Source organism: Suncus etruscus, chromosome X, assembly GCF_024139225.1.
Source record: "Suncus etruscus isolate mSunEtr1 chromosome X, mSunEtr1.pri.cur, whole genome shotgun sequence".
NCBI classification, from domain to species: domain Eukaryota; kingdom Metazoa; phylum Chordata; class Mammalia; order Eulipotyphla; family Soricidae; genus Suncus; species Suncus etruscus.
The window spans coordinates 11,002,082-11,025,594 of NC_064868.1; the positions used below are offsets into that span (position 1 = coordinate 11,002,082).

General features: G+C 37.3%; 1 protein-coding gene across 2 annotated transcripts in view; it reads left to right on the forward strand.

Moving 5' to 3' along the window:
• ACE2 (angiotensin converting enzyme 2) overlaps positions 1-23,513 on the forward strand; it is a 53,995-nt gene that overhangs the window by 16,263 nt on the left and 14,219 nt on the right. The window contains exons 3-14 of one of the 2 annotated variants that reach the window (XM_049766787.1): positions 3,809-3,902; positions 4,299-4,442; positions 6,154-6,266; positions 7,884-7,989; positions 9,706-9,803; positions 13,864-14,033; positions 18,538-18,764; positions 20,674-20,818; positions 21,307-21,405; positions 22,098-22,220; positions 22,746-22,906; positions 23,463-23,483. In XM_049766787.1, coding sequence (XP_049622744.1) covers positions 3,809-3,902; positions 4,299-4,442; positions 6,154-6,266; positions 7,884-7,989; positions 9,706-9,803; positions 13,864-14,033; positions 18,538-18,764; positions 20,674-20,818; positions 21,307-21,405; positions 22,098-22,220; positions 22,746-22,906; positions 23,463-23,483 — 1,501 coding nt within the window. The remainder of the gene's footprint in view (positions 1-3,808; positions 3,903-4,298; positions 4,443-6,153; positions 6,267-7,883; positions 7,990-9,705; positions 9,804-13,863; positions 14,034-18,537; positions 18,765-20,673; positions 20,819-21,306; positions 21,406-22,097; positions 22,221-22,745; positions 22,907-23,462; positions 23,484-23,513) is intronic. The other variant, XM_049766788.1, reaches the window with a different exon arrangement.

The following is a 23,513-nucleotide window of genomic DNA, read 5'->3' on the forward strand; positions in this document are numbered from 1 at the left end:
TCAACAGGGGAAAATTTTGTCTCCCAAGAACAGTTTGCAGTGTTTAGAGACTTTTGATAGCCACAAATGTGTATGTGTTTTGTTGGCATCTAATTCATAAGGATGCTGCTAAGAATTCTAAAATGTACCAACAGTCTCCAATACTAAGGAATTATGTGGCCCAAAATATAAGAAATTCCAAGCTTGAGAAGTCCTGGATACAATAGAATCCGTCTCCCTTGTATTATGAACTCTCCACTGCAACTTTCTTAACGAAGAGGCCAACAACCTTAGTTCAGATAGGTGATTTACTCTTCCCAAGACATAAATTTTCTATAGGTCCTTCTGATGTAAAGACACTTCCTTTATTAAGCATAAAGAAATTTTTTGTTTGTTTGGTTGGTTGTTTGCTTTGGTTTTGGGTCCACATCTGGCTGTGATCAAAGATCATTCCTGGTGGAGCTCAGGGGACCATATGTATGCCAGGGATTGAACCTGGGTCAGCCACATGCAAGACAAGTGCCCTACCCACTGTACTATTATTCTGGCCTAAGCATAAATTTTACCTCCACTTTTGTTCTACCTGTGGTATCAAAACACTTATATATGTCACTGAATAAATAAAGATGGCTATTCCTGAAGCTTACCTGGATATTTTATAGACTAAACATTTTTCTCTTTGTCAACTTCCTAATCTATTCTGGTTTTGAGTTTTCTACCAAGTTATAGTTGCTGATCTCTTATTGTCATTTTTGGAGTAGAATACAGCATTCTGAGTGGGTTCTGGTCCACATGAAAGTGAATGGAGATAAGAAATTTGTACATCATGTTCCACATCTATTAAAGTCCTCTAGGACTAGGATCACATTTTTCTGTTGGGTCTGAGGTTTTTGATTCATTTTTGGCTCATCTCAATATCGTTTCAGTGAAGTTTACAAGTCTCTTTCACCTAACTTACTCTAAAATGACACTTTCTTAGATGGATAGTTGTGTGCATATGCCTAACTTCACTGCTATTAAAGTAAAATTTCACTGGTGTGGAGTGATAGTTCAGTGGTCTTAGTGCACACAAAGGATGCTTTGTATGTGGGTGGCATGGATTTGATCCCATGCATTTTATGGCCCTGGAAGCTCCACTGACAGTAACACCTGAGCACTAAGCTGGTAATAGCCTCTGTACACCACTGGGAATGGCCTAACAATCAAAATAAAAACAGAATAACATTTCTTATCCCATATCTCTAGCCCAGGATCTAGCCATTTTTTCTGTCCAAGGAAAAATAATCAGTATTTAGGTTGTGTGGGCCCTACTGTCCCTGTCACAATGAGTTAGGTCTGCTGTTGCAGTAGGAAATCAGCCATAACTAACACATAAATGAATGGATGTGGCACTGTGCCAATAAACTTAACAAAATCAGCAATAGAATTAGATCTGCAGATCATAGTTTACAGGCCTTTGCTGTAACCTACTGAATATCAAGTATTTGCCTATTTAACATCAAAGTCTTTCAGAGTTGTTTGCTCTCTGGAACTTGGTGTTCTAACATGCATCTATAAAAAGAAAACTACATGATAAGAAGAAAGACCAAGCCATATGGTGCACATCTTCATACAAGTTCATATTTATTATTCTGCATTCTTTAGGCCCAATTATTCAAGTAGTTATTCATTTCCTTCATCTTAGTAATTTTATGCTTCCTTGTCTTTTTTCACAAGGACCCTGTGAATCATTATCCATTGCCCTGTTAAAATCTAGACATCCTAGTCTTGCCTAAGTGGAAGGGGTATTGCATTTTTGAAAGTGATTTAAGACTGTTTTGTGCTTTGGGTGCCTGGCAGTACCTAGCAATCCTCAGAGCTAACTTCTGGATATTTGCTTAGGGATCACTCCTGGCATTTTGGGGAACCATATATAGAGCTGGGGATTAAATTTGAGTGGGCTGCATGCAAGCAAGCACTTAAACTCGTGTATTATAACATTACATTTTAAAAAAGATATTCAGAGCATTCCAATGTGAAGCCAGGATTAAAAACTACTAAAATACAAGTAAGAGCCTTAAGTGGAAGAATTAAAAGTATAGAATGCTTGAATTTGATGGCAAGGAAGTAAGGGAGATACAAAAGCTGAAAAAAGAAAGAGACCACAAGACAATTTTGTGTTACAATAACCATGCTGCTTAAATAAAGAAATTATTATTAAATAAAAATAGAATTTGAGTTTCTTTTGGACTATGGGATCTTACAGAAGTTTTTTAAATTTAATTAAAGAACTATGTTTAGTTTTAGGCATATAGTATTTTAACACTAATCCCACCACCAGTGTCAACTCCCTCCATCAGTGTTCGCAGAGTGCATCATCCCCCCCACACCATTCCCACCACTTACCCTCTGCCTGCCACCTTGACAAGCACATTACAGAATTCTGTAGTTGCAGTTTAAATTTCATGATTGCAGTGTCTTTGATTCTGTGCTTTATATATATATAGTTTTAGCACTTTCCCACATCACCAGTATAAGTGAAGCCCAGAGTCCTGTTTCTCCATCCTGCCTTGATTTCTTTGCTTCTGTCCTCTTTAAGCTCTGGAGTCTAAGCTTTAGGCTCCCCCCTACATTACTACATTACTACATTACATTTCCATATCCAGTTATTCTGTATACCATAAATAAGTGAGATCATCCTGTGTTTGTCTTTCTTCTACTGGCTTACTTCACTCAACATACCTTTCCATTTCAACCAGATTCCAGAAATTCGCATGACTTTGTGAGACATATTTCAAGTTTGAAGATAATGACTCTTATGGCAGGGTGAAAAAATGAATAGAGAAATAGAAGCAAAAATAGGATCTTTAATTATCTATTAGGAGAGAATGAGTACTTCTTTGCTTCTGTGCTTCCTTGATTCCTTCTTTTCTTCCTTCTTTCTTTTTGCCAATATCTCACAGGGATTGACAATAAATATCCATTAATTCAAGTCCTATACTTATCACAGAACCTGAAAGAAACCATTTGCTGACTTTCTCTGGTCTATAAACCATAGTATTGATTTGTTCTGCTACCTTTATGCTCCTTTACCAATGGGATGAAGTTTAAACTCTTTACTATGACAACAGATGGTCCCTTAGAATCATACTTCTGCTTACATCACCATTATCATCTTCTCCATTTCCCTCAATTAACACCACTACTCCAATTTATTTAAACATGTTATCACTATCTAAAAGTTACTCTCTAAAAATCTCTAAAAATCACTTTCTTTCCCCAACCTCCTCAGATTTCTGCCTCTTCTCTACTTGGCCAATTCTTACTTTTAAGGCTTCTATGTACATTCCTTCTCATTGAAATCACTCCAGAATCTTCAACTTATTAATTTATCCATTGGCCTCTCACATCACTTCTTGATGATTGTCACAGCATTTATTTAATGTCACAGTAATTATTTAATTTCATGGATGCCCCACTGACTGTGGGGTTCTTGAAGACTAAGTTACTTGTTCTTATTTCAATTGTCAGTGTGAATCTAGTTGATGTTAAATAAATGAGCTCTGAATGAATATTGAAGGAAACAATTGATGTTACTTATCTGCTCATGTGCAGATGAGAAATGTTCTTAGGATTTGGATAGACTGAGTTCTTTCAACAAGTGCATGCAATTTTATTATGTACTATCAAGTCTCTGTGCCAGTTGATAGTGGGGAAACAACTAAGAGATTCCTATGTGAAATTCTGAATTTTAATGCATTAAAAATCATCTGTCCCAAAGGTCATATTTATATTAGCATTATCTTGTGGTTATTTTTCATTTTAAGAATGTATTATCATTTATCTACAGCTGAACACAATTCTAAGCAACATGAGCAACATCTACAGCACTGGAGTAGTTTGCAGGTCAAATAATACTGAAGAATGTTTATTACTTGAACCAGGTAGGCAGCAAATTTTGAGCAATGATTATGAAATTCAGTCTCATCTCCCAAGTTATATAAATTGAAAGTGACATTGTATGATGACATGGTGCCTTTCAGATGTATAATCCAAATATGAGACTCTCCCAAACATGTGTTTTATTTATGTAATGCTATTTTAACTTCAATGTTTTATAGATTCTGTGCCATTCAAATAATTTAAATTTGTTTTTAAATAATTACATCAATGGCTTCTTTTCTTTGAAGCAATATTATGGAACTGTATTAAGTGTGATAAATCCATTACTAAATCATGAATTTGATGTCTGCCAGTATTTTAGTTCTTTAACATTCATATAATAAATTACAGATAAAGACATTACTAATATATTTTATATTCCTTGGGGGTAATAACAGGATTGGATAACATAATGGCAACTAGCAATGACTATGATGAAAGGCTCTGGGCCTGGGAAGGCTGGAGGTCTGAGGTCGGCAAGAAGCTGAGGCCATTATATGAAGAGTATGTGGACTTGAAAAATGAGATGGCAAGAGCCAACAGTAAGTTTTCTGATCCGTAGATGTTCCTATTTCTTGTCAATTGCCAAGTCTACCCTTTGATATAAAGTTGAATGAATTATTGGTTGTTTGAAGAACTATTCAGGTTATCTGTCTTCAAGATGAAGCTTCTAGAAATAAAGGTGCATTTATACTCTACAATTTAAAGAACTTAGGGATGAGTTTAGGCTCAATTATTTCAAACATTGTCTGGAAAGATCTTAGGATCTTGACTTGCCTCGGGATCAAGGAGGCATTCTAGTTTTCAGACACAATGGGAGACACAGACACTGTCTCTTTATAAACTTTCAATAGGTCACAGTTTATTCTCAAAGATCCTTTGTGTATTTACCTCTGGGAGTTGAGGTAAAGAAAGAATGAATAGAAAAAATGGTTAATTTCGTTCAGAAATACATTATTTTCTGCAGCTATTATTATAGCGTAGAATATTGGGTTATAGACATCTTAGCAGCAGGCAAAATTTTCATATCTTTTGACTTATTCTTCAGCCTTAATGTGGCAAATTTATGGCCTGAAGAATAACTTTGTTTTGCTCATTATTTACCTCCTGGGCAGAGTAAGGAAGTCCTTTTTTATCTGTTGTTTAAAAATTGTATTTCAACATCACTTTAGTTTATATTCTCAAGCTCTATAGAAGCTGGAGACAACTCACTGATATTTTTTAACAAATATCTATTTCCTATTATTGTTATTATCCATTGCTAATTAGCCTAAAATAAAAATTGTAATTTTGCAAAAAAAATACATTGACAAACTTTATTAGTTAATACCCTAACATGAGCTCACATTTACTTATAAGATACTAAATGAAACACACAGGGATGTGTTGGGTACACATCATGGAATGTTTAGATAAACTGGGCTATATTTGAAATATAAGGCACTGAACAAAAATATAACTATGATGAAGAAAAAAAGAAATTCAACTGTACATTTGAAAGGCTAAGATGTGAACTGACCTATGAAGATAGTAAAGACCCAGGGTTAGGACTGTAGGAGTGTGAATTTGGTCAAGTTACTTAGCCACCTAAGAATAATTATTGTGGACAGTGAAGATTATAATAATGGTAACACTGTAGAATTTTTGTGCTTATTAGATGAGACAATGCATTTAAATTCCTAATACAGGCCGAGTGGTTAACAGACGTTAACTACATCCTTTAAATTGCTTTGGGGGGACTGTAAAATAAAAATATAAATAATAAAGTTGGGTGAGGCTGCCCCAGACACCGTGTTTCCAACTCCTCAGAAGGATGGATCTGATGAAGCAGGGTAGTAGCAGCTGAGAAATAATACACAGCTGTCAGAAAAGATATTCATTGGAGTCAGCTCGGTTTATTCCTCAGGACTGTTCTCTACCATGAGTCTCTTTGCCACGTCTTTCTTTGCAGAGCTCTCCCTCCCCTGTGCTGCCTAAGCGGTGTCTTTCTCTTCTCTTGACTCTGTCTCTAGCCCCCAGACATACTCCTTTTTTTATAATTCAGAACCCCATCCACCAGGGTGGGGGAAGGTCCTTGTAATCCAGGTGGCTTTTTACATACCAAAAGAAGAGGTTAGGTAAACAGGAAGTTGGGGGAAGGGTTACAGGGGACAAGTAAGATGAATATTTGGATTCCTGCTCCCCACCAAGTCTAATCTAAGTAGATTTTCTCTAATCTTTCTCTTATGTTCTCTTTCTCCTTTTCAAAAACAGATTACACAGACTATGGGGATTATTGGAGAGGAGATTATGAAACAGAGGGAACATCTGGCTTGGAGTACAGTCGTGACCAGTTGGTTAAGGATGTGGAACGTACCTTTGCAGAGGTAACTAGGAAACTGTCGGCACAGAATGGTAAACTGTGGACAGAAAATAGAGATAGTATTTAAATGAACGTTGGTTTATTCTTCACACACTGACCAGACATTCCATTGCCTTCATACTTATGAAATATTAGAGTTTGAAAGAACTTATAGAATAAAAAGACAACCAATACTGACCAGAACTGCTCTATTTCCTTTCCAGCATCTGCCCAACCATTATCAATAGCAAGATAAATTACATGCAAAGATTGCAAAAAAAAATGATCTTTTAGATTACAAGAAGGGATTTTAGATTATAAAAAGCTTTTAGTGAGCTAACCAGGGCTGGAACTGGTTATCTTTATTAGCAGTACTGTAATTTTGCTTCTTTCCTCAGGTCCATTGATTCTATTATTTCTATAGCCTTTGACTTAATGAAGCCTCTAGTCTATAGGATAGGGAGAGATGTGTCCCATTGACTCAGACTCTCCCTCTTCCTTCATTTTGATGTTTAATTACCTGGAGCTGGAGATGGAATTGCCAACAAAGTAGATACATGGAAACTTTGAGGTTGTGGTGGATATGTTCTAAAACTGCATGGTGATGATAGTAGTTGCCAAGCAATATAAATGTACTAAAACTTATAAACACTATACTTTAATGGGTATATTTTGGGTCCAGAGTAATAACACAGTGGGTAGGATTTTTCCCTTGCATATGACTGACCTGGGTTGGATCCCTGGCTCCCATATGGTCCCACAAGCCTGCCAGGAATGATTTCTGAGCACAGAGCCAGAAGTAACCCCTGAGCACCACTGATTGTGGCCCCAAAAGAAAAGGGCATATTTTATAATAGCAATATTCACTTTAACAAGAGGGGCTAGGTAAAATCTTGTGACCTGAATTTCTCCAGGTACTTTGATTACTTTATGCAGTGGAACTAGTAATCATCAGTATCTAGAAAGCAGGAATGTTTTAAAATTCTCCAGAATGTTTGATAAAATAAATTACAATTTAGGGATATTTGAGTCTTCTACAGAAGCCCCCATTTATGGTGTTGTGCATTAGAAATTGTAATCGGTGGGGGCCAGAGAGATAGCATGGAGGTAAGGCATTTGCCCTGGCATCCCATATGGTCCCCTGAGCCTGCCAGGAGCGATTTCTGAGCATAGAGCCAGGAATAACCGCTGAGCACTGCCTGGTATGATTCAACCCCCCCCCCAAAAAAAAGAAAGGAAGGAAGGAAGGAAGAAAGGAAGGAAGGAAGGAAGGAGAGAGAGAGAAAGAAAGAAAGAAAGAAAGAAAGAAAGAAAGAAAGAAAGAAAGAAAGAAAGAAAGAAAGAAAGAAAGAAAGAAAGAAAGAAAGAAAGAAAGAAAGAAAGAAAGAAAGAAAGAGAAAGAAGGAAAGAAAGAAAGAAAGAAAGAAAGAAAGAAAGAAAGAAAGAAAGAAAGAAGAAAGAGAAGAAAGAAAGAAAGAAAGAAAGAAAGAAGAAAGAAAGAAAAGAAAGAAAGAAAGAAAGAAGAAAGAAAGAGAAAGAAAGAAAGAAAGAAAGAAAGAAAGAAAGAAAGAAAGAAAGAAAGAAAGAAAGAAAGAAAGAAAGAAATTGTAATTGGTCTTGAACTTTATCTTGTACTTTTCAGATTAAACCATTATATGAACATCTTCATGCCTATGTGAGGACAAAACTAATAAAGCTCTATCCTTCTCATATCAGTCCGACTGGATGCCTGCCTGCCCATATGCTTGGTGAGAAGCTTTAGTTATTTTTTGTGTACTTCAGTCTTGGTTACTTATATCAATGAAATGGTTTTGTGGAAGGCAACCTAACACAAACCTCTGAAATATTCTGTGAATAAAGCTAGTAGCATTATAGAAATCATATTTTGATATTGTTTTTAATACAAAAGTCATTCTAAATCATTCTTTATTTTTTTTATTTGATACATAGAGATAGATGGTCACGATATAAAGGAAAGAGGGCTTATTTAAGATAACTAAAATATCATTTCAAGTTTAAATATATATGGCAATGAGAAAATGTTTGCTATTCAAATTAATAGACTAATCTCTTAAAGTGGAATTTAGGATTTTTGTATCAGAGAATAGAGGCTTTGTTGACTGTGGATAAGGTAAAGATATTCTAGAACTAGGGTATAGCTTAAATTAAAAATTCATGATTGCATTATATATGGCACAGAATATTTTTTGCAGTCAAGTGCTTTGTTTGGAGTCATGAGTGATAAATGCTGTCTTTGCCATCAAAGAAGATGCTTAGTGTAGGAAGATACTCAATCTTTTAAAAACTGCCTGTCACAGAGTCTTTATAGACCACACAAGACCCGGGACCTTTCATTGAACCTCCTAATACCCCTCCAGAAATCTTTCCCTCTTCCCTCCCCCAGAATCTGAGGCCAAATAAAATATACATGCTCAGAAAGTTCATGTCATGTATACACAACATTCCTACCAAAGTCAAACTAAGTTGCTAGTAGCTAATTGACACAGCCAAACCTCTCAGCAGGAGAGAATATGGACAAAGGATTAGTGGAAATATAGACATTTTCTTTTGTTGTCTCTGGCCCTAAAATCCAATTTAATATTTCTTTGACATGTTTGAAAAAATCATTCAGTTAGTTGTTTTGTAGTAAAAGTAGATATCTCTAGCATCTAGTAGTAATTACTCACTACTAGGAATTACTAATAGCTTAAGTTGTATTATTTAGTCCCCTGATGGGTGGATTTTATAAATATGTTTTGACTCTACAGTAGCTATGATATTCTGTGTACCTAATAGCTATATATTTGAATTATAATTTGAAATGAAAGAAACTGGGATATTTGATTAACAAGTTTTGCCTAACCACACAATCTACATTTGAACTAGAATAACTGGGAAAAAGAAAGGTGTTTAAAATAAGAGCAAAGGTTTTAAAATAAGGAGAGAAAAAGAACCAGTGAGATAGTACAAGGTTAGGTTGCACGTCTTGCTTGTGCTTGACCTGGGTATAATCTCCAGCACTACATGGTCTGCTTGACATTACTGGATATACCCCAGAGAGGTCCCAGAAGTCTACTTGGGTAGTCTTGGTAATAGCTAGCACCTTAGGGCCCCAACAGAAATATATATTCTGGCCTGAAACTGAAATATGGGCCCAGTTGTCGAAATATTATCAGGAATGACCTCCAGGTTCCCTAACCACTTAAGCAGATTCTTCACACACACACACACACACACACACACACACGCACGCACGCACGCACGCACGCACGCACGCACTCACGCACGCACGCACTCACGCACGCACGCATGCACGCACGCATACACAGAGGAGAAAAAGAAGTTGGGGAAAATAAGACAGAAAGTAGGTTAAACTATATTATGTGACCTCTAGTAATTCTAACTATGTAAAATCAGATCTGTGTTTCTGCTCTTTGTCATGTATTAATTAAAATTTTTAATAGGTGATATGTGGGGTAGATTTTGGACCAATATGTACCGCTGGACAGTTCCCTTTGGACAGAAACCAAACATTGATGTTACAGAGGAGATGGTGAAACAGGTAGGGACGAATAGTCCTTAAAACCAAGTTTAAACCATAAATTTGCTTTCTTTTTGTGATTTCCTTACTTCTTATATTTTGCATATGAAACCATGTAAATAAAAACATTCAATGTACCTCAATGTATTTCTATGTAGCTCTTCATAGCAAAATAGCTTAGTAAGTGACATCAAGTACCTTGATTAACAATTTTGGTAAAAATATGGCTATAAATTATTTTAAATTGTGATAATTGGAGTTTTCTATTGCACAGTGAAAAGTTACATTTCAGCTGATTGGCATTATATCTTCTTTTTTTGTGGCTATTTTGGGTCACACCCGGGTGTGCTCAGGGGTTATTCCTGGCTCCAGGCTCAGAAGTTGCTCCTAGCAGGCACGGGGGACCATATGGGACCCGGGATTTGAACCGATGACCTCCTGCATGAAAGGCAACCGCCTTACCTCCATGCTATCTCTCTGGGCCCCGGCATTATATTTTCAAAGTTGATTCACTACAAAGCAGTTAGCGATCTCTAAATAGCATAGTAAATGGTGTAACATGTAGTAAAAAACTCTCAGTGAGTAACCAAAGAAGGATATCATTAGAATATTTTATATAATAAAACATTATTGTTAAAAAATCACAGGTCTTTATTTTAATTTAATTTTAGTTTAGTTTTTATTTTTTGTGTTACAGCCAGCAGTGCTATGAGGCTAACAAGCTCTGAGCTTGGGAGTGGCTCCTGTCAGTGCTAGGGGGCTATGTAATACCAGAGGATTGAACCTGGGCCTCCTGTCTATAAGATATATTCCATATTACTGAGCTATCTCTCCAATCCACAAGAGTCTTTAAAATAAATTTTGAGGTTATTTGGCTGGAACGGATGCTGAGGTTTTTGGCTTCAGTCTGGTCCTCCGAATAAAGCAGATATCTTCACAAAAAATATTTTTGAATCACCTTCTGATTGCAGTTCTTATCTGTACTACCTTTCATTGATGAAATCATTATATACTTATATTCTAGATAGAATTCAGAACCTCACTTCTGCTGAATAAAATGTATTTACATGGTTGTGCAATAATTTGCTATTTCTTGGTGCTGGACTTGTGCTTACTTATCTTGTTTGCTTTCTCGGTGGTAGAATATATGCTAAGAATCCACTAAGTTATTTGAACTGCTTTTACCATGTAAAATATCTTCCCAGCTTTTTGAGCTCTCTAGCCCAATTAACCGGTTTTAACATGATGTGGTGGTGCAATGTTTATCTGCACATACATAGAACATTCCTGGGAAATGCTTAATATTGCGAAATAAACCTGTTAATTTTTCAAAGACCCCTCTCTCCAAACTCTTACAGCTAACCCAGTCCCACATGACAGTTGACCAGTAGCAAAGGCTATTCATAGTATTTTCACACCCACTGCCTCTCCTAAACTTATCTTTATAACTAATCTGTAAGATTAACAGGCCGGGCATTGTGATAGTTTTGTGTTGTAGGTGAGAAAACAGAGAATGACTTGCTCAAAGTCATAGACAGTTACTGACAAGTAAGGTTTGAACTCAGAACACTAATTTATCTGGTTTTTATCCATTCGTTCTTCATTCAACAGATGTTAACTTTGCTTCATAGTTCTTCCTACATTGTTTGAGTATATGATTAATTAATTTAAGAATACCATACTTAGAGGCTAGAGCGGTGGTCCTAACAGTAGGGCGCCTGACTTGCAGGTACTAACCTAAAGTGGACTGCGGTTCGATCCCCCAGCATTCCATATGGTCTCCCAAGCCGGAGCGATTTCTGAGCTCATAGCCAGGAGTAACTGCTGAGCATCACCGGGTGTGCCCCCCCCCCAAAAAAAAGAGGGGTCAGAGAGATAGCATGGAGGTAGGGCATTTGCCTTGCTTTCAGAAGGACTATGGTTCGAATCCCGGCATCCCATATGGTCCCCCGAGCCTGCCAGGAGCGATTTCTGAGTGTAGAGCCAGGAGTAACTCCTGAGCGCTGCCGGGTGTGACCCCAAAACCAAAAAAAAAAAATAGAATACCATACTTGGACTGGAGTGATAGTAGAGAGGGTAGGGCATTTGGCCTATCTGGGTTTGATCTCCTAAACCCTACATGATCCCTCAAGTTTGCCAGGAATGATTCCTGAGTGAAGAGCCAGGAATGAGCCCTAAGCATGTGTGGCCCCCAAACAAAAAAACCCAGCAACAACAATACACTCTTTTATACCAATATTGCCCAACTGTAAGCCATTAAAGTTCAATAATTTTATTTTATTAGAGAACTGTGATTTACAAAGTTGAGTTTTAGGCATATCATATTTCTATTCCTATCCCACTACCATTGTCAATTTCCATCACCAGTGTTCCCAAAGTCTGTCATCCCCCACTCCCCCAACCCTTTGCTTGCCACCTTGACATGCATATTATAAAGTTCAGTGGTTGCAGCACTCAAAACATGAAATCAAACATCAATAACTTTGTAAAAATGGAGTTTCCTGTTTCATGTTCCCAAGTCTCACAGAGTAGAAAACTAGACTAAACTGGTCTTTGAGATGAATGGAAGTTTTCTGTATCAATAAAAGGGGTTTTTGGAAAGTGTTTAATTTTACAATCTCATATATAATTTTCCTGATTTCAATCTTCAAAGGAGTCTTAGCTAGCTTCTAGAAAATTAAGCTAGATATGGTAGGCGTCTACTGCTATTCCTCTCAAGTTCTAGAACATTCTGAAGCTTAGATTCCCAAATCTATGAAGCCAAGTCTCAACTGCTTTATGGCTGAGAAAAATATGCCCAGTCTTTTTTTTTTTTGGCTCCCAAAGATCACAATTTTTGGTCTACCTCGCACCAGAATCTTACCTCTTTATTAAGGAGCTCTAAAAATGATTTTTGGCTTGAGTTAATACATTTGAACCAAGAGAAATATGCTGTTATCTATATATTTGGAATGTTAGAATAAAGAAAAACTGTTAATATCTGTAACTCAGTGATAGAATTCATGCTTTGAATATATGAAGTACTGGGTTCTCTCCCTGAATGAAAAAAAAAACTAAAGATAAAGTGTGTCATATAATTTTAGTCTATTTTCAATGTTTTGGTGTATCTCCTCATTAAATTTATACTATGTACATGCTTTATGTATTCTACATTACATTTCTATTTAGAAAACATCAGTTAATATTTTAAAAATATAATTGATTAGGGGTTGGAATGATAGTACAGTCGTTAAGCCACTTGCTTTCCATATGGCTGACCTGGGTTCTATCTCCTGTATCAGAGAACACATAAGGTTCTCTGAGCACTACCAGAGTGATTTCTGAGTGAAGAGCCAAGAGTAATTGCTGTGCACCATCAGGTGTGACCCCAAAACCAAAAAAAAATTATATATATATATATATATATATATATATATATATATATATATATATATATATATATATATATATATATATATATATATATTATAAGGAAACAGAGACTCTTTTGGCCCCTGGTCAGGCATAAGAAAGCTACTGTCTCTTTAAGGATGAAGATGTCAGGTACCAGAAGCCCACCCTTGTAACTGCTGCAGGATGGCAGTTGGTCCTGGGAGATATATAAAACCCTGCGCTGAAATGCTGGGTGGGGGACTAGGAGACTCTACCACAGTCCCCCCTGCTGGATTGCTCCTTTTGGGTGGTCCTTGCTGAACTGCTAGTGAAACTGTTTGCCAAACTCCCAGCTCTTTCGGTCTTTTGCTGTCTCTCCGACTGCTCTGGGCCCTAACGTATATGATTTATTTGGATTGTCCGTGTACAAATATCATTATTTTATCATTCTACTGGTTGTTCCACTTTTCCACTCTAATTTAAAATCTTTTTAGATGAAAATGGAATTCTTTAACTGATTTTCTGAAAAGTTCCTAAAGCTAATTCCCTGGAGACATGATTACTGAGACCAAGAATATAAACACTTGAAAGCTGTTTATACATGCCACTGAATTTCCTTTTTGAAAGATGAGGCCTCTGGATATAGCCAGTGGAAAGACTGCTGTTATGATTTTAATGCTAGAACTAAATATCGTTCTTTTTATTTCAGAACTGGAGTGCAGATAGGCTATTCAAAGAGGCTGAGAAATTCTTTGTATCTGTTGGTCTTCCCAAGATGACTGAAGGATTCTGGAATAACTCGATGCTAACTGAGCCCGAAGATGGCCGGAAAGTGGTGTGCCACCCCACAGCTTGGGATCTGGGAAAGGGTGACTTCAGGTAGTAAAAGTGACATCCAGATGCTACTAAAATGGGAGACAATAGAGGCAGGGTTGAGGATGACTTTGAGCTTCTCTGCTTCACTAAGAACATAATAAATAAATATATAAACATATATATTTCTGTAAGTGAAGAATAAGCATGAGAGCATATCTGTGCTTTCCCAGCAGATTCTGACTTGAACTTTTAGACAGTTAAGCTAATTTGAAATATAGTCATTCAAGCTACAAGAGTATGATGGGGCCCACACTAAGAAAGGGCTAGTGTTAAAATTGATGGAACATATATGTGTGAATTGGGCATTGTTCCTCCATGTTGTATTTTCTTCCTCTGACTAAAACAGAACAGGTGAATGGGAGATAGATAAAAGGAACAAAGTACATAATGAGGAACACAAAGAATATTTCACAGGGAATCAGAAGACAATTGGACATGGCCAGGGCTAGACTTGAAGGTGGAATCTGATGGGAATTTTAGGGTGATGTTTCAATTGGGTTTGAAAGGCCAGAAGAGTCCAGATCTGAGAGGACTGCAGGCTGTGAAAAGAGCAAGACCTACCACAGAGAGGCAGGTCCTGATTTTGTGTATCAAAATCAGCAAGTTAGACTTGAAGAAAGAGGCATGTGCGAAAGGCATGTGTGAGATGGCAGAAAATACATGTGATTTCAAAATTCAGGTATGCTACCTAAGGATCAGGCAACCCTGGGAAAGGTATTTAACTCGCTTGAGTTTCAGTTTCCTTATCTCTAAAGTGCAGTGGTCACAGCTAGGTTGTTTGTATCCTTGTGATTGTCTTAGGTTGGGACCTATAGCTTCAGATACTTTTCATGTAAAGAAGCATGAAGGAAGGAAGATGGATCAGGGAAAAGAGTTAAATGTCATCTCGGACTAATTTCCTGGGGCTTGGTAGCATGTTTTTTGTTTTTTGTTTGGGGGGAGGCCACATTTAGTGGTGCTAAAGGCTTACTCCTAGTTCTGCACTCAGAGATCATTCCTGGGGCTGGGGACCAGACGTGGTCCTGAGGATTGAGCCTGGGTTGGCAGTGTGCAAGACAAGCACCATATTCGCTGTGCAGCTTTCTGTAGCATGGTTTTTATTGCTGCAGAGATAGTCAAACGTTGGGAACTACTCACACACAAAGGAAAGTAGCCTTTTGTACCTGCACCTATAGGTTGTGAAGTGCCCCAGAATGTAGAGAGATCCACATGGGCAAAGTCCATGAAGAAGACAGCAGCTATTGGTCTTTAACAGCAATAAATCAAGAAACCTGGAGATTGGTGAGTCTGTTTGAGCAGACCCCATGTGCGTTCTCTATAGAGCAAGAATTGGCAAGGATTTTATGCCAAGGGCCACACAGACAATAGTGGAGAGTTTGCAGGTCTCCATTGCAGCTACTTTGATCTTCCTTGTGGGATAAAAAAGTCATGGAAAATATAAAGAAATAATTGTGGCTGTATTTCAGTCAGAGTTAATTTAAAATAAAAATATATAGTCAATTATAGACCAATTTACTGATTCTTCTTTTTTTTAATTTTTTTGGGTTTTTATGGGCCACACCCATTTGATGCTCAGGGGTTACTCCTGGCTAAGCGCTCAGAAATCGCCCCTGGCTTGGGGGGGACCATATGGGATGCTGGGGGATCGAACCGCCGTCCTTCCTTGGCTAGAGCTTGCAAGACAGACACTTTACCTCTAGCGCCACCTCACCGGCCCCCCAGTTTACTGACTCTTAAAGTGCTATATTGAGGCTTAAAAGTGAGTAAGTATATTGGGGGTTGGAGATATAGCATGGAGGTAAGGCGTTTGCCTTTCATGCAGAAGGACAGTGGTTCGAATCCTGGCATTCCATATGGTCCCCTGTGCCTGCCAGGGGCGATTTCTGAGCATAGAGCCAGGAGTAACCCCTGAGCACTGCCGGGTATGACTCAAAAACCAAAAAAGTGAGTAAGTATATGTAAGTGTCCTAACATAGGATCTTCATACATAGTTGACATAATTAGTAACTATTCTTATTATTTCAGAAGAGAATAGAAAAGAACAAAGTTCAAAGAGCTTTGATTTGGGTCACATGATTAAAATGATATGGAAATTAATTTAGGAGCCTACTAAAATATTATATCTAAATTTTTTATATATTTTTTATTTAAACACCTTGATTACATACGTGATTGTGTTTGGGTTTCAGTCATGTAAAGAACACCACCCATCACCAGTGCAACGTTCCCATCACCAACGTCCCAAATCTCCCTCCTCCCCACCCGACCCCCGCCTGTACTCTAGACAGGCTTTCCATTTCCCTCATACATTCTCATTATTAGGACAGTTCAAAATGTAGTTATTTCTCTAACTAAACTCATCACTCTTTGTGGTGAGCTTCCTGAGGTGAGCTGTAACTTCCAGCTCTTTTCTCTTTTGTATCTGAAAATTATAATTTCAAGAATGTCTTTCATTTTTCTTAAAACCCATAGATAAGTGAGATCATTCTGCATTTTTTCTCTCTCTCTGACTTATTTCACTCAGCATAATAGATTCCGTGTACATCCATATATAGGAAAATTTCATGACTTCATCTCTCCTGACAGCTGCATAATATTTCCATTGTGTATATGTACCACAGTTTCTTTAGCCATTCATCTGTTGAAGGGCATCTTGGTTGTTTCCAGAGTCTTGCTATGGTAAATAGTGCTGCAATGAATATAAGTGTAAGGAAGGGGGTTTTGAATTGTATTTTTTGTGTTCCTAGGGTATATTCCTAGGAGTGGTATAGCTGGATCGTATGGGAGCTCGATTTCCAGTTTTTGGAGGAATCTCCATATTGCTTTCCATAAAGGTTGAACTAGACGGCATTCTCCAGCAGTGGATAAGAGTTCCTTTCTCTCCACATCCCCGCCAACACTGTTTATTCTCATTCTTTGTATGTGTGCCATTCTCTGTGGTGTGAGGTGGTACCTCATCGTTGTTTTGATTTGCATCTCCCTGATGATTAGTGATGTGGAGCATTTTTTCATGTGTCTTTTGGCCATTTGTATTTCTTCTTTGTCAAAGTGTCTGTCCATTTCTTCTCCCCATTTTTTGATGGGATTAGATGATTTTTTCCTTGTAAATTTCTGTCAGTGCCTTGTATATTTTGGAGATTAGCCCCTTATCTGATGGGTATTGGGTGAATAGTTTCTCCCACTCAGTGGGTGGCTCTTGTATCCTGGGCACTATTTCCTTTGAGGAGCAGAAGCTTCTCAGCTTAATATATTCCCACCTGTTAATCTCTGTTTTCACTTGCTTGGAGAGTGCAGTTTCCTTTTAGAATATGCCTGTAGTCTCAATGTCCTGGAGTGTTTTGCCTATGTGTTGTTCTATATATCTTATGGTTTTGGGTCTGATATCGAGGTCTTTAATCCATTTGGATTTTACCTTCATACATGATGTGAGCTGGTGGTCTAAGTTCAATTTTTTGCAAGTGGCTAGCCAGTTATGCCAACACCACTTGTTGAAGAGGCTTTCTTTGCTCCATTTATGATTTCTTGCTCCTTTATCAAAAATTAGGTGATTGTATGTCTGGGGAACATTCTCTGAGTATTCAAGCCTATTCCACTGATCTGAGGTCCTGTCCTTATTCCAATACCATGCTGTTTTGATAACTATTGCTTTGTAGTACCGTTTAGAGTTGGGGAAAGTAATTCCTCCCATATTATATCTAAATTTTATGAAATGAAACTTTTTAGACAAGTTTCTGAAACAACAGATATTGTCTTATTTAATTGGGTTGTAGTTAGTAGTGTTAGTATAGGTTTAAAAGTTGTCTTTGTCTATTTTTCATTACCTTTTTCATTTTCAACCTCTTTGGAAATTTTTTGACTTCTCTCCTCATCCCTTCTGAATTGTCCCACTACTGAGGTACTGGGACATCTTAAAACAAAACCTCTTTTCTTATTATTTCACCCCAGATTTATGAACCATTATATCCATTCTATAAATTCTATGAAAATAATTCCCAAGTCAGCAATCTTCAGATACTTCTACTATTTCTCAATCTGGAGTATGACAACTGCTTTCGGTATCTAGATTGTCACAAATCTTCACATGTTTCTCATGGAATACCTCTTGGAATTATATTTTACTGCCAGCTATCTGGTAAATTCCTGTAAGTTAACTAAGATCCAGATTGCTTATTGAATCTTCACTTAGCCCTTCTTGGTACTTCTAAGAGAGTGTGCCTGCATTCAGTCATTGTTATGCCCAGTCATGCCTACTGATAGAGCTACTCATCTCAGAGCTTTTGTAGAAGGCTCTATCACCTTTCTGTTAGTCTATGAGTAGGAGACAGCCATGCCCATCATTTGCTATTGAACATCTTATATGGTGCTTAGTACATAAAAGGTAGTACTCAAGATTCATTGATGAATAAATACTGGAAAGATGATGCACATTATCAAACTTATATATAAATTATACTGTGTTAAATAAAATATAATGAGACTGATTTCAATGTTGTTTATTCTTTTGCAGGATCAAGATGTGCACAAAGGTGACAATGGATGACTTCCTGACAGCCCATCATGAGATGGGACACATTCAGTATGACATGGCATATGCCATACAACCCTACCTGCTAAGAAATGGAGCTAATGAAGGATTCCATGAGGCTGTGGGGGAAATCATGTCACTTTCAGCAGCAACACCTAAGCACTTGAAATCTCTTGGTCTTCTGCCACCGGACTTTGTTGAAGATAATGGTATGTACATTTATTCATGGTTTGTTTTGGGGGTTCTTTTTAGTCTGATATGGGTAACCAATGTCTATTATTAGGTACAGGAGGTGTTACTATCTGGGTAACTGGTGATCACAACTGATGAAAAAACTGTACATATCACTATATGCCAATTAGTGATTTTGTGCCTTTGAATAGTGCATAAGAAGGATATCCAAATGGTTGGTTTCAGGAATCTCAGAAACATCTAACAGAAGATTTTTAAATGCTTAAACAGGCCCATAGAACTGAAAAGAATTGTTGAAGAACTCCCAGTTGATGCATGGCAGGGTTATGAGTAGATTCCTTGGGTTGTAATAAAATCTTCCCAAAATGATAGAGCTGGGAAAGATTTTAAGAACATACTATGCAGGTAAACTGAAGACCAGAAAGAGAAAAATGTTTAGTTCAAGATCAACAAAGCAAGGTGGCAGAATCAGAACTTGATCTTTAAACCAAATTGTTTTCCATAATAGACAAGTATAAGTGTAACTTAAACTTTGGAAATCTTAGAGAATAGGCAGTGAGATATCAAAATCTGAAGGACTAAAACATTTTGTACATTCATCTGAAGCATGGATAAGTACTTCTAACATCACCCTCAGAGCTACACTGTCTTTCAACATCTACTGAGCGATAATTGTTTCTATTTGGAGGGCTTATACCTGATGAAACATGTAACCACATACTAGTTTCCTCATTTTCAACTATCATTCATAAGTTCATTGACATGATTTGTTTTATCATTTGGAATGTAATCTAAAAATATACTGTTGAGTCACTATGGATGTACTAAAAATGACTAAATAACTAGTTTGAAAAACTAAGTGTTCCCTTAGTTTTGCCCCTGCTCTGTGAATTACTTTTTGCCCATTCCCCCTGCTCTCTCATTGAATTTTCTTCCGAAAATATTTATTTAGCACATATTATGTGCAGGATAATCTTTTCTAAAAAAGATACCAGAGTTCTTAAAAGAGAGTGATGTGCCTAGTAGCTATCCTCCTGGTTACATCTGAGAGTGCTTCATTTGCACCCTAGGGATGGGCGCTACTGTCTTTTACACCCAATAAAGGAAAATGGAATAGCCCGATTGAGTATTTTACATTTCATTGTCCTGACGAAAGATATCCCTGCATTTAAAGTACATTGGACTTCTGATTATCTAGTGAGTGATTTCCTCCAAGGTTGCTCTTTCCTTGGTTTTACCCCCTCTAGTTTACTGGCATTAGGCTACATCTGTTTGAAATTTGTTCATTTAACAAAAAGGACTCACTCAAAGCAGATGTTGGATTAGACACAGTCATGAATGACACATTAACAAGTGCTACCTTCACGGAACTTACAAGAATAAACAGTATGAATAGGAAAGAAGAAACCCTAATTAGCTCTAATAAGAGAAGTTTAAAGAAGGCAATTGAAACTAATGGGAAAAAGTGAAGGTGGGGTTACTTGTAGATGTATTTTACCTATTCAGTCCAGTGCTTGCTTGCCCCTTTTCCTTCAACTGAGACAACGTACATATACTTTTAATTTTGTCCACCACCAATATTTTGCATATAATCACTCTTATATGTATTTGTTTTAGTGGGGATCGAGGAGACTTCTTGGTAATTCTCAATCAACCAGTGTTTGAAAGCAAAGGCCAGGCAGTGCTGCCCCCACTCCGCAGTGCCAACTATTACCTGACCATCCCCATGGAGCTTGATGCTAAGGGGAACTATGTGGTGCCAGCCAGAAATTGATTAGGGATTAGTTACATGCCAAGCATATGCCTTAACCCCTGTACAATCTCTCTGGTCCCTAGTAAGTATACCTTGAAGATTATTATCCTGAGAATAAGACTGAACATTCACTGTCATTCTCTCTCTTGCTCTCTCTTTCTTTTTCCTTTCAGAAACGGAAATAAACTTCCTACTCAAACAAGCACTTACAATCGTTGGAACTCTACCATTTACTTACATGCTAGAAAAGTGGAGGTGGATGGTCTTTGCAGGTGAAATTCCCAAGGATCAGTGGATTAAAAAGTGGTGGGAGATGAAGTAAGTCCATGAATTTGCAACCGGTAAAGTGTTTTCTTTTGGATTGGATGTTTATCAAATAACTTATGGATAAACTTTGTAGACATGTGGACATGTACATACAGATAGAAATATGATGGGATGTCTGACTTTGACTTGATCATGTAAGAGTTTCCTTTTAAAAATTCGGTTTGTCAAGATCAAATAAATGTGGTGCCCCAGAGGAATGATAAGGACTTTCACTGTATCCTTTTGGCCATGCAATGCTCTTTATTAGATGAGTATTTTGAAGACCTGGCTTTTTTCCGATAGTATATTCTGACTGGATTTAAATAGTAAGAGATGACCACATATGGCTTTATTCTGTAATTGTTATTGTTCCACCTGATGGTCAATTTCAGTATAAATATCATTGGCCAATGATAAACTACATTAAGCACTAAGCTGACCCAATCCTCTTTCTTGAAATAGGTGACTCATGACTAACGTATCTTCTTTTTTCCTCAAAGGCGGGAGATAGTTGGGGTGATGGAACCTCTTCCCCATGATGAAACATACTGTGATCCTGCATCTCTGTTTCATGTTGCTAATGATTATTCATTCATCCGGTAAATGACAATTTTTTTCACTGTTCAATTGGACAATTTCAGTTGTACAAATGGCAATAAATAGAGATGTATGAAAAAATGACTACATTCTTCTAGCTCCATCTGCACTCCCTCCTCCACCTCAAAATAGATTACTGATTTCAGTTCAGTTGAGCTCAACACAGTTTTAGGTTCACTCTTTTGTGAGATCTTTTCATTCACCTACCAAAAACTGAGAGTAATCTTCGATGAAATAAAAACACTTTGTCTACTTAACTGCAAGACTCAGTGATCTGAAGAGAGAGTGGTAAGCCTGAAGTCTCACAGCCTCATCCTTTTATCTGAGAACTCCAGACCATAAGACACACAGAGTTCTTAGATGCTCTCCTACCCCACACTCCAGGTGGCATTCGCTCCATACGAAGCACATTTGTGTGTGTGTGTGTGTGTGTGTGTATCTTATGGTATGAAGAATATGGTATGTGAGCTAACTAATAAATTAGTACTTCCTTTTAGTCAGTTACATATATTTGCATATATGCAATAGGTTATGATGCTTCTATGGGGTTTATGTTTAAGTCTTTTTAAAGAAATAAACTTGACTAGTATCGGTTCAGTTACTTAGGTATTAGAATTTATAAATTTTCCCCAATATAAGACTCTATCATTAAGGTCTGAACATCAACTACAATTATGTTTTGTCTCTTTTACAGATATTACACAAGGACCATTTATCAATTCCAGTTTCAAGAAGCCCTTTGTAATATAGCTAATCATACAGGTCCACTGCACAGATGCGATATCTCAAATTCTTCTGAAGCTGGCTCAAAGCTGCTGTAAGAAATGCTTCAAAGTGCTCGCCCTCCCATGTCAGCCAATATTCCTTTTTCTTGTGCTTAGGTTTGATTTGATTTCTTTGTTCTAAAACGTAAAAAAGCCTCAAAATGTTTTCACCCACAATTTAAAGGCTTGTTTTGTGATCACACAATCACCTAGAGACCATGTGCTGAATAAACTGGCCATCTCCTCTCTCCATATCAAAACTATAAAACTCCCCTTTGTAGAGACCTGAGGGAGGAGGGATTGAATGAATGCATCAGTTAAAATGCTTCATTTTATAGATGCATTTTATTTTTTATTGTGTTTCTTACCTGAAATACAGAGACATAATTTTTGACATAAAATTCAGTCCAGAGTAGTTGACGTAATGAAGGGTGAAACAAATTATGAAATGTGAGATAGATAGGAGTCAGATTTAATTAGTTTTTATAAACTTCTGTGAGAGAATTAATGTGCCTCATTATAGTATCTGCCTTGAGCATACTTAGCTCTAAGCACACCTTCTCTTTTTGCTCACACAGTAAAATGCTGCAGCTGGGAAAATCAGAGCCCTGGACTTTAGCACTGAAAAATGTGGTAGGGACCACGACAATGGATGTAAAACCATTGCTCAAATACTTTGAACCTTTATTCAATTGGCTCAAAGAAGAAAACAAGAATTCTTTTGTGGGCTGGACTCCAGGTGAGTACTGGAGGTGACAAGTTTCAAGCCACTCTTTTTCCCCACAGCAACCCTGCCCAGTCTCAGGACATTACAATGCAGTGTGTTCATCCTCTACACAGATCCAACTTCTGACCGTAATGTTGTGCCAGCTGCTATGTTATCAGGGCAAAGACATGTGTTGATCATCGAATCTACACCAGACATAGTAACAACGACTTCACATTCTTTCAAATCTGTTTAGTTAGTCCTATATTGAAAATTAAAATGACATAGTCTCCAACTTTACCCCAATCCTGTGCTTTGAAAACTATTATTTGAAACTGTTCTAGTATTGTGACCTCTCCTGGCAATTGTTTTCATATTTCTCTGACAATTCATTTATATTCTTTTTTTATAGGTCAGTTCTAGATTTTTCCTTCCGCCTGGTCTTTTACTTCCCTTTCTCAGCCTCCCAATAAAACTTCCTATAATTTCCAAAAAAAACTTTCTATATTTTTTAAAAAAATAACGTAATTTGTCTTTCAGTTGTTATGCCTGCAGAACTGAGTTTATACTATTTAAAACTTATGCTTAGATAGCTTTCATTCACCCTGGAGTTTCTACTGTCTTCTCCCTTTGGGAGGAT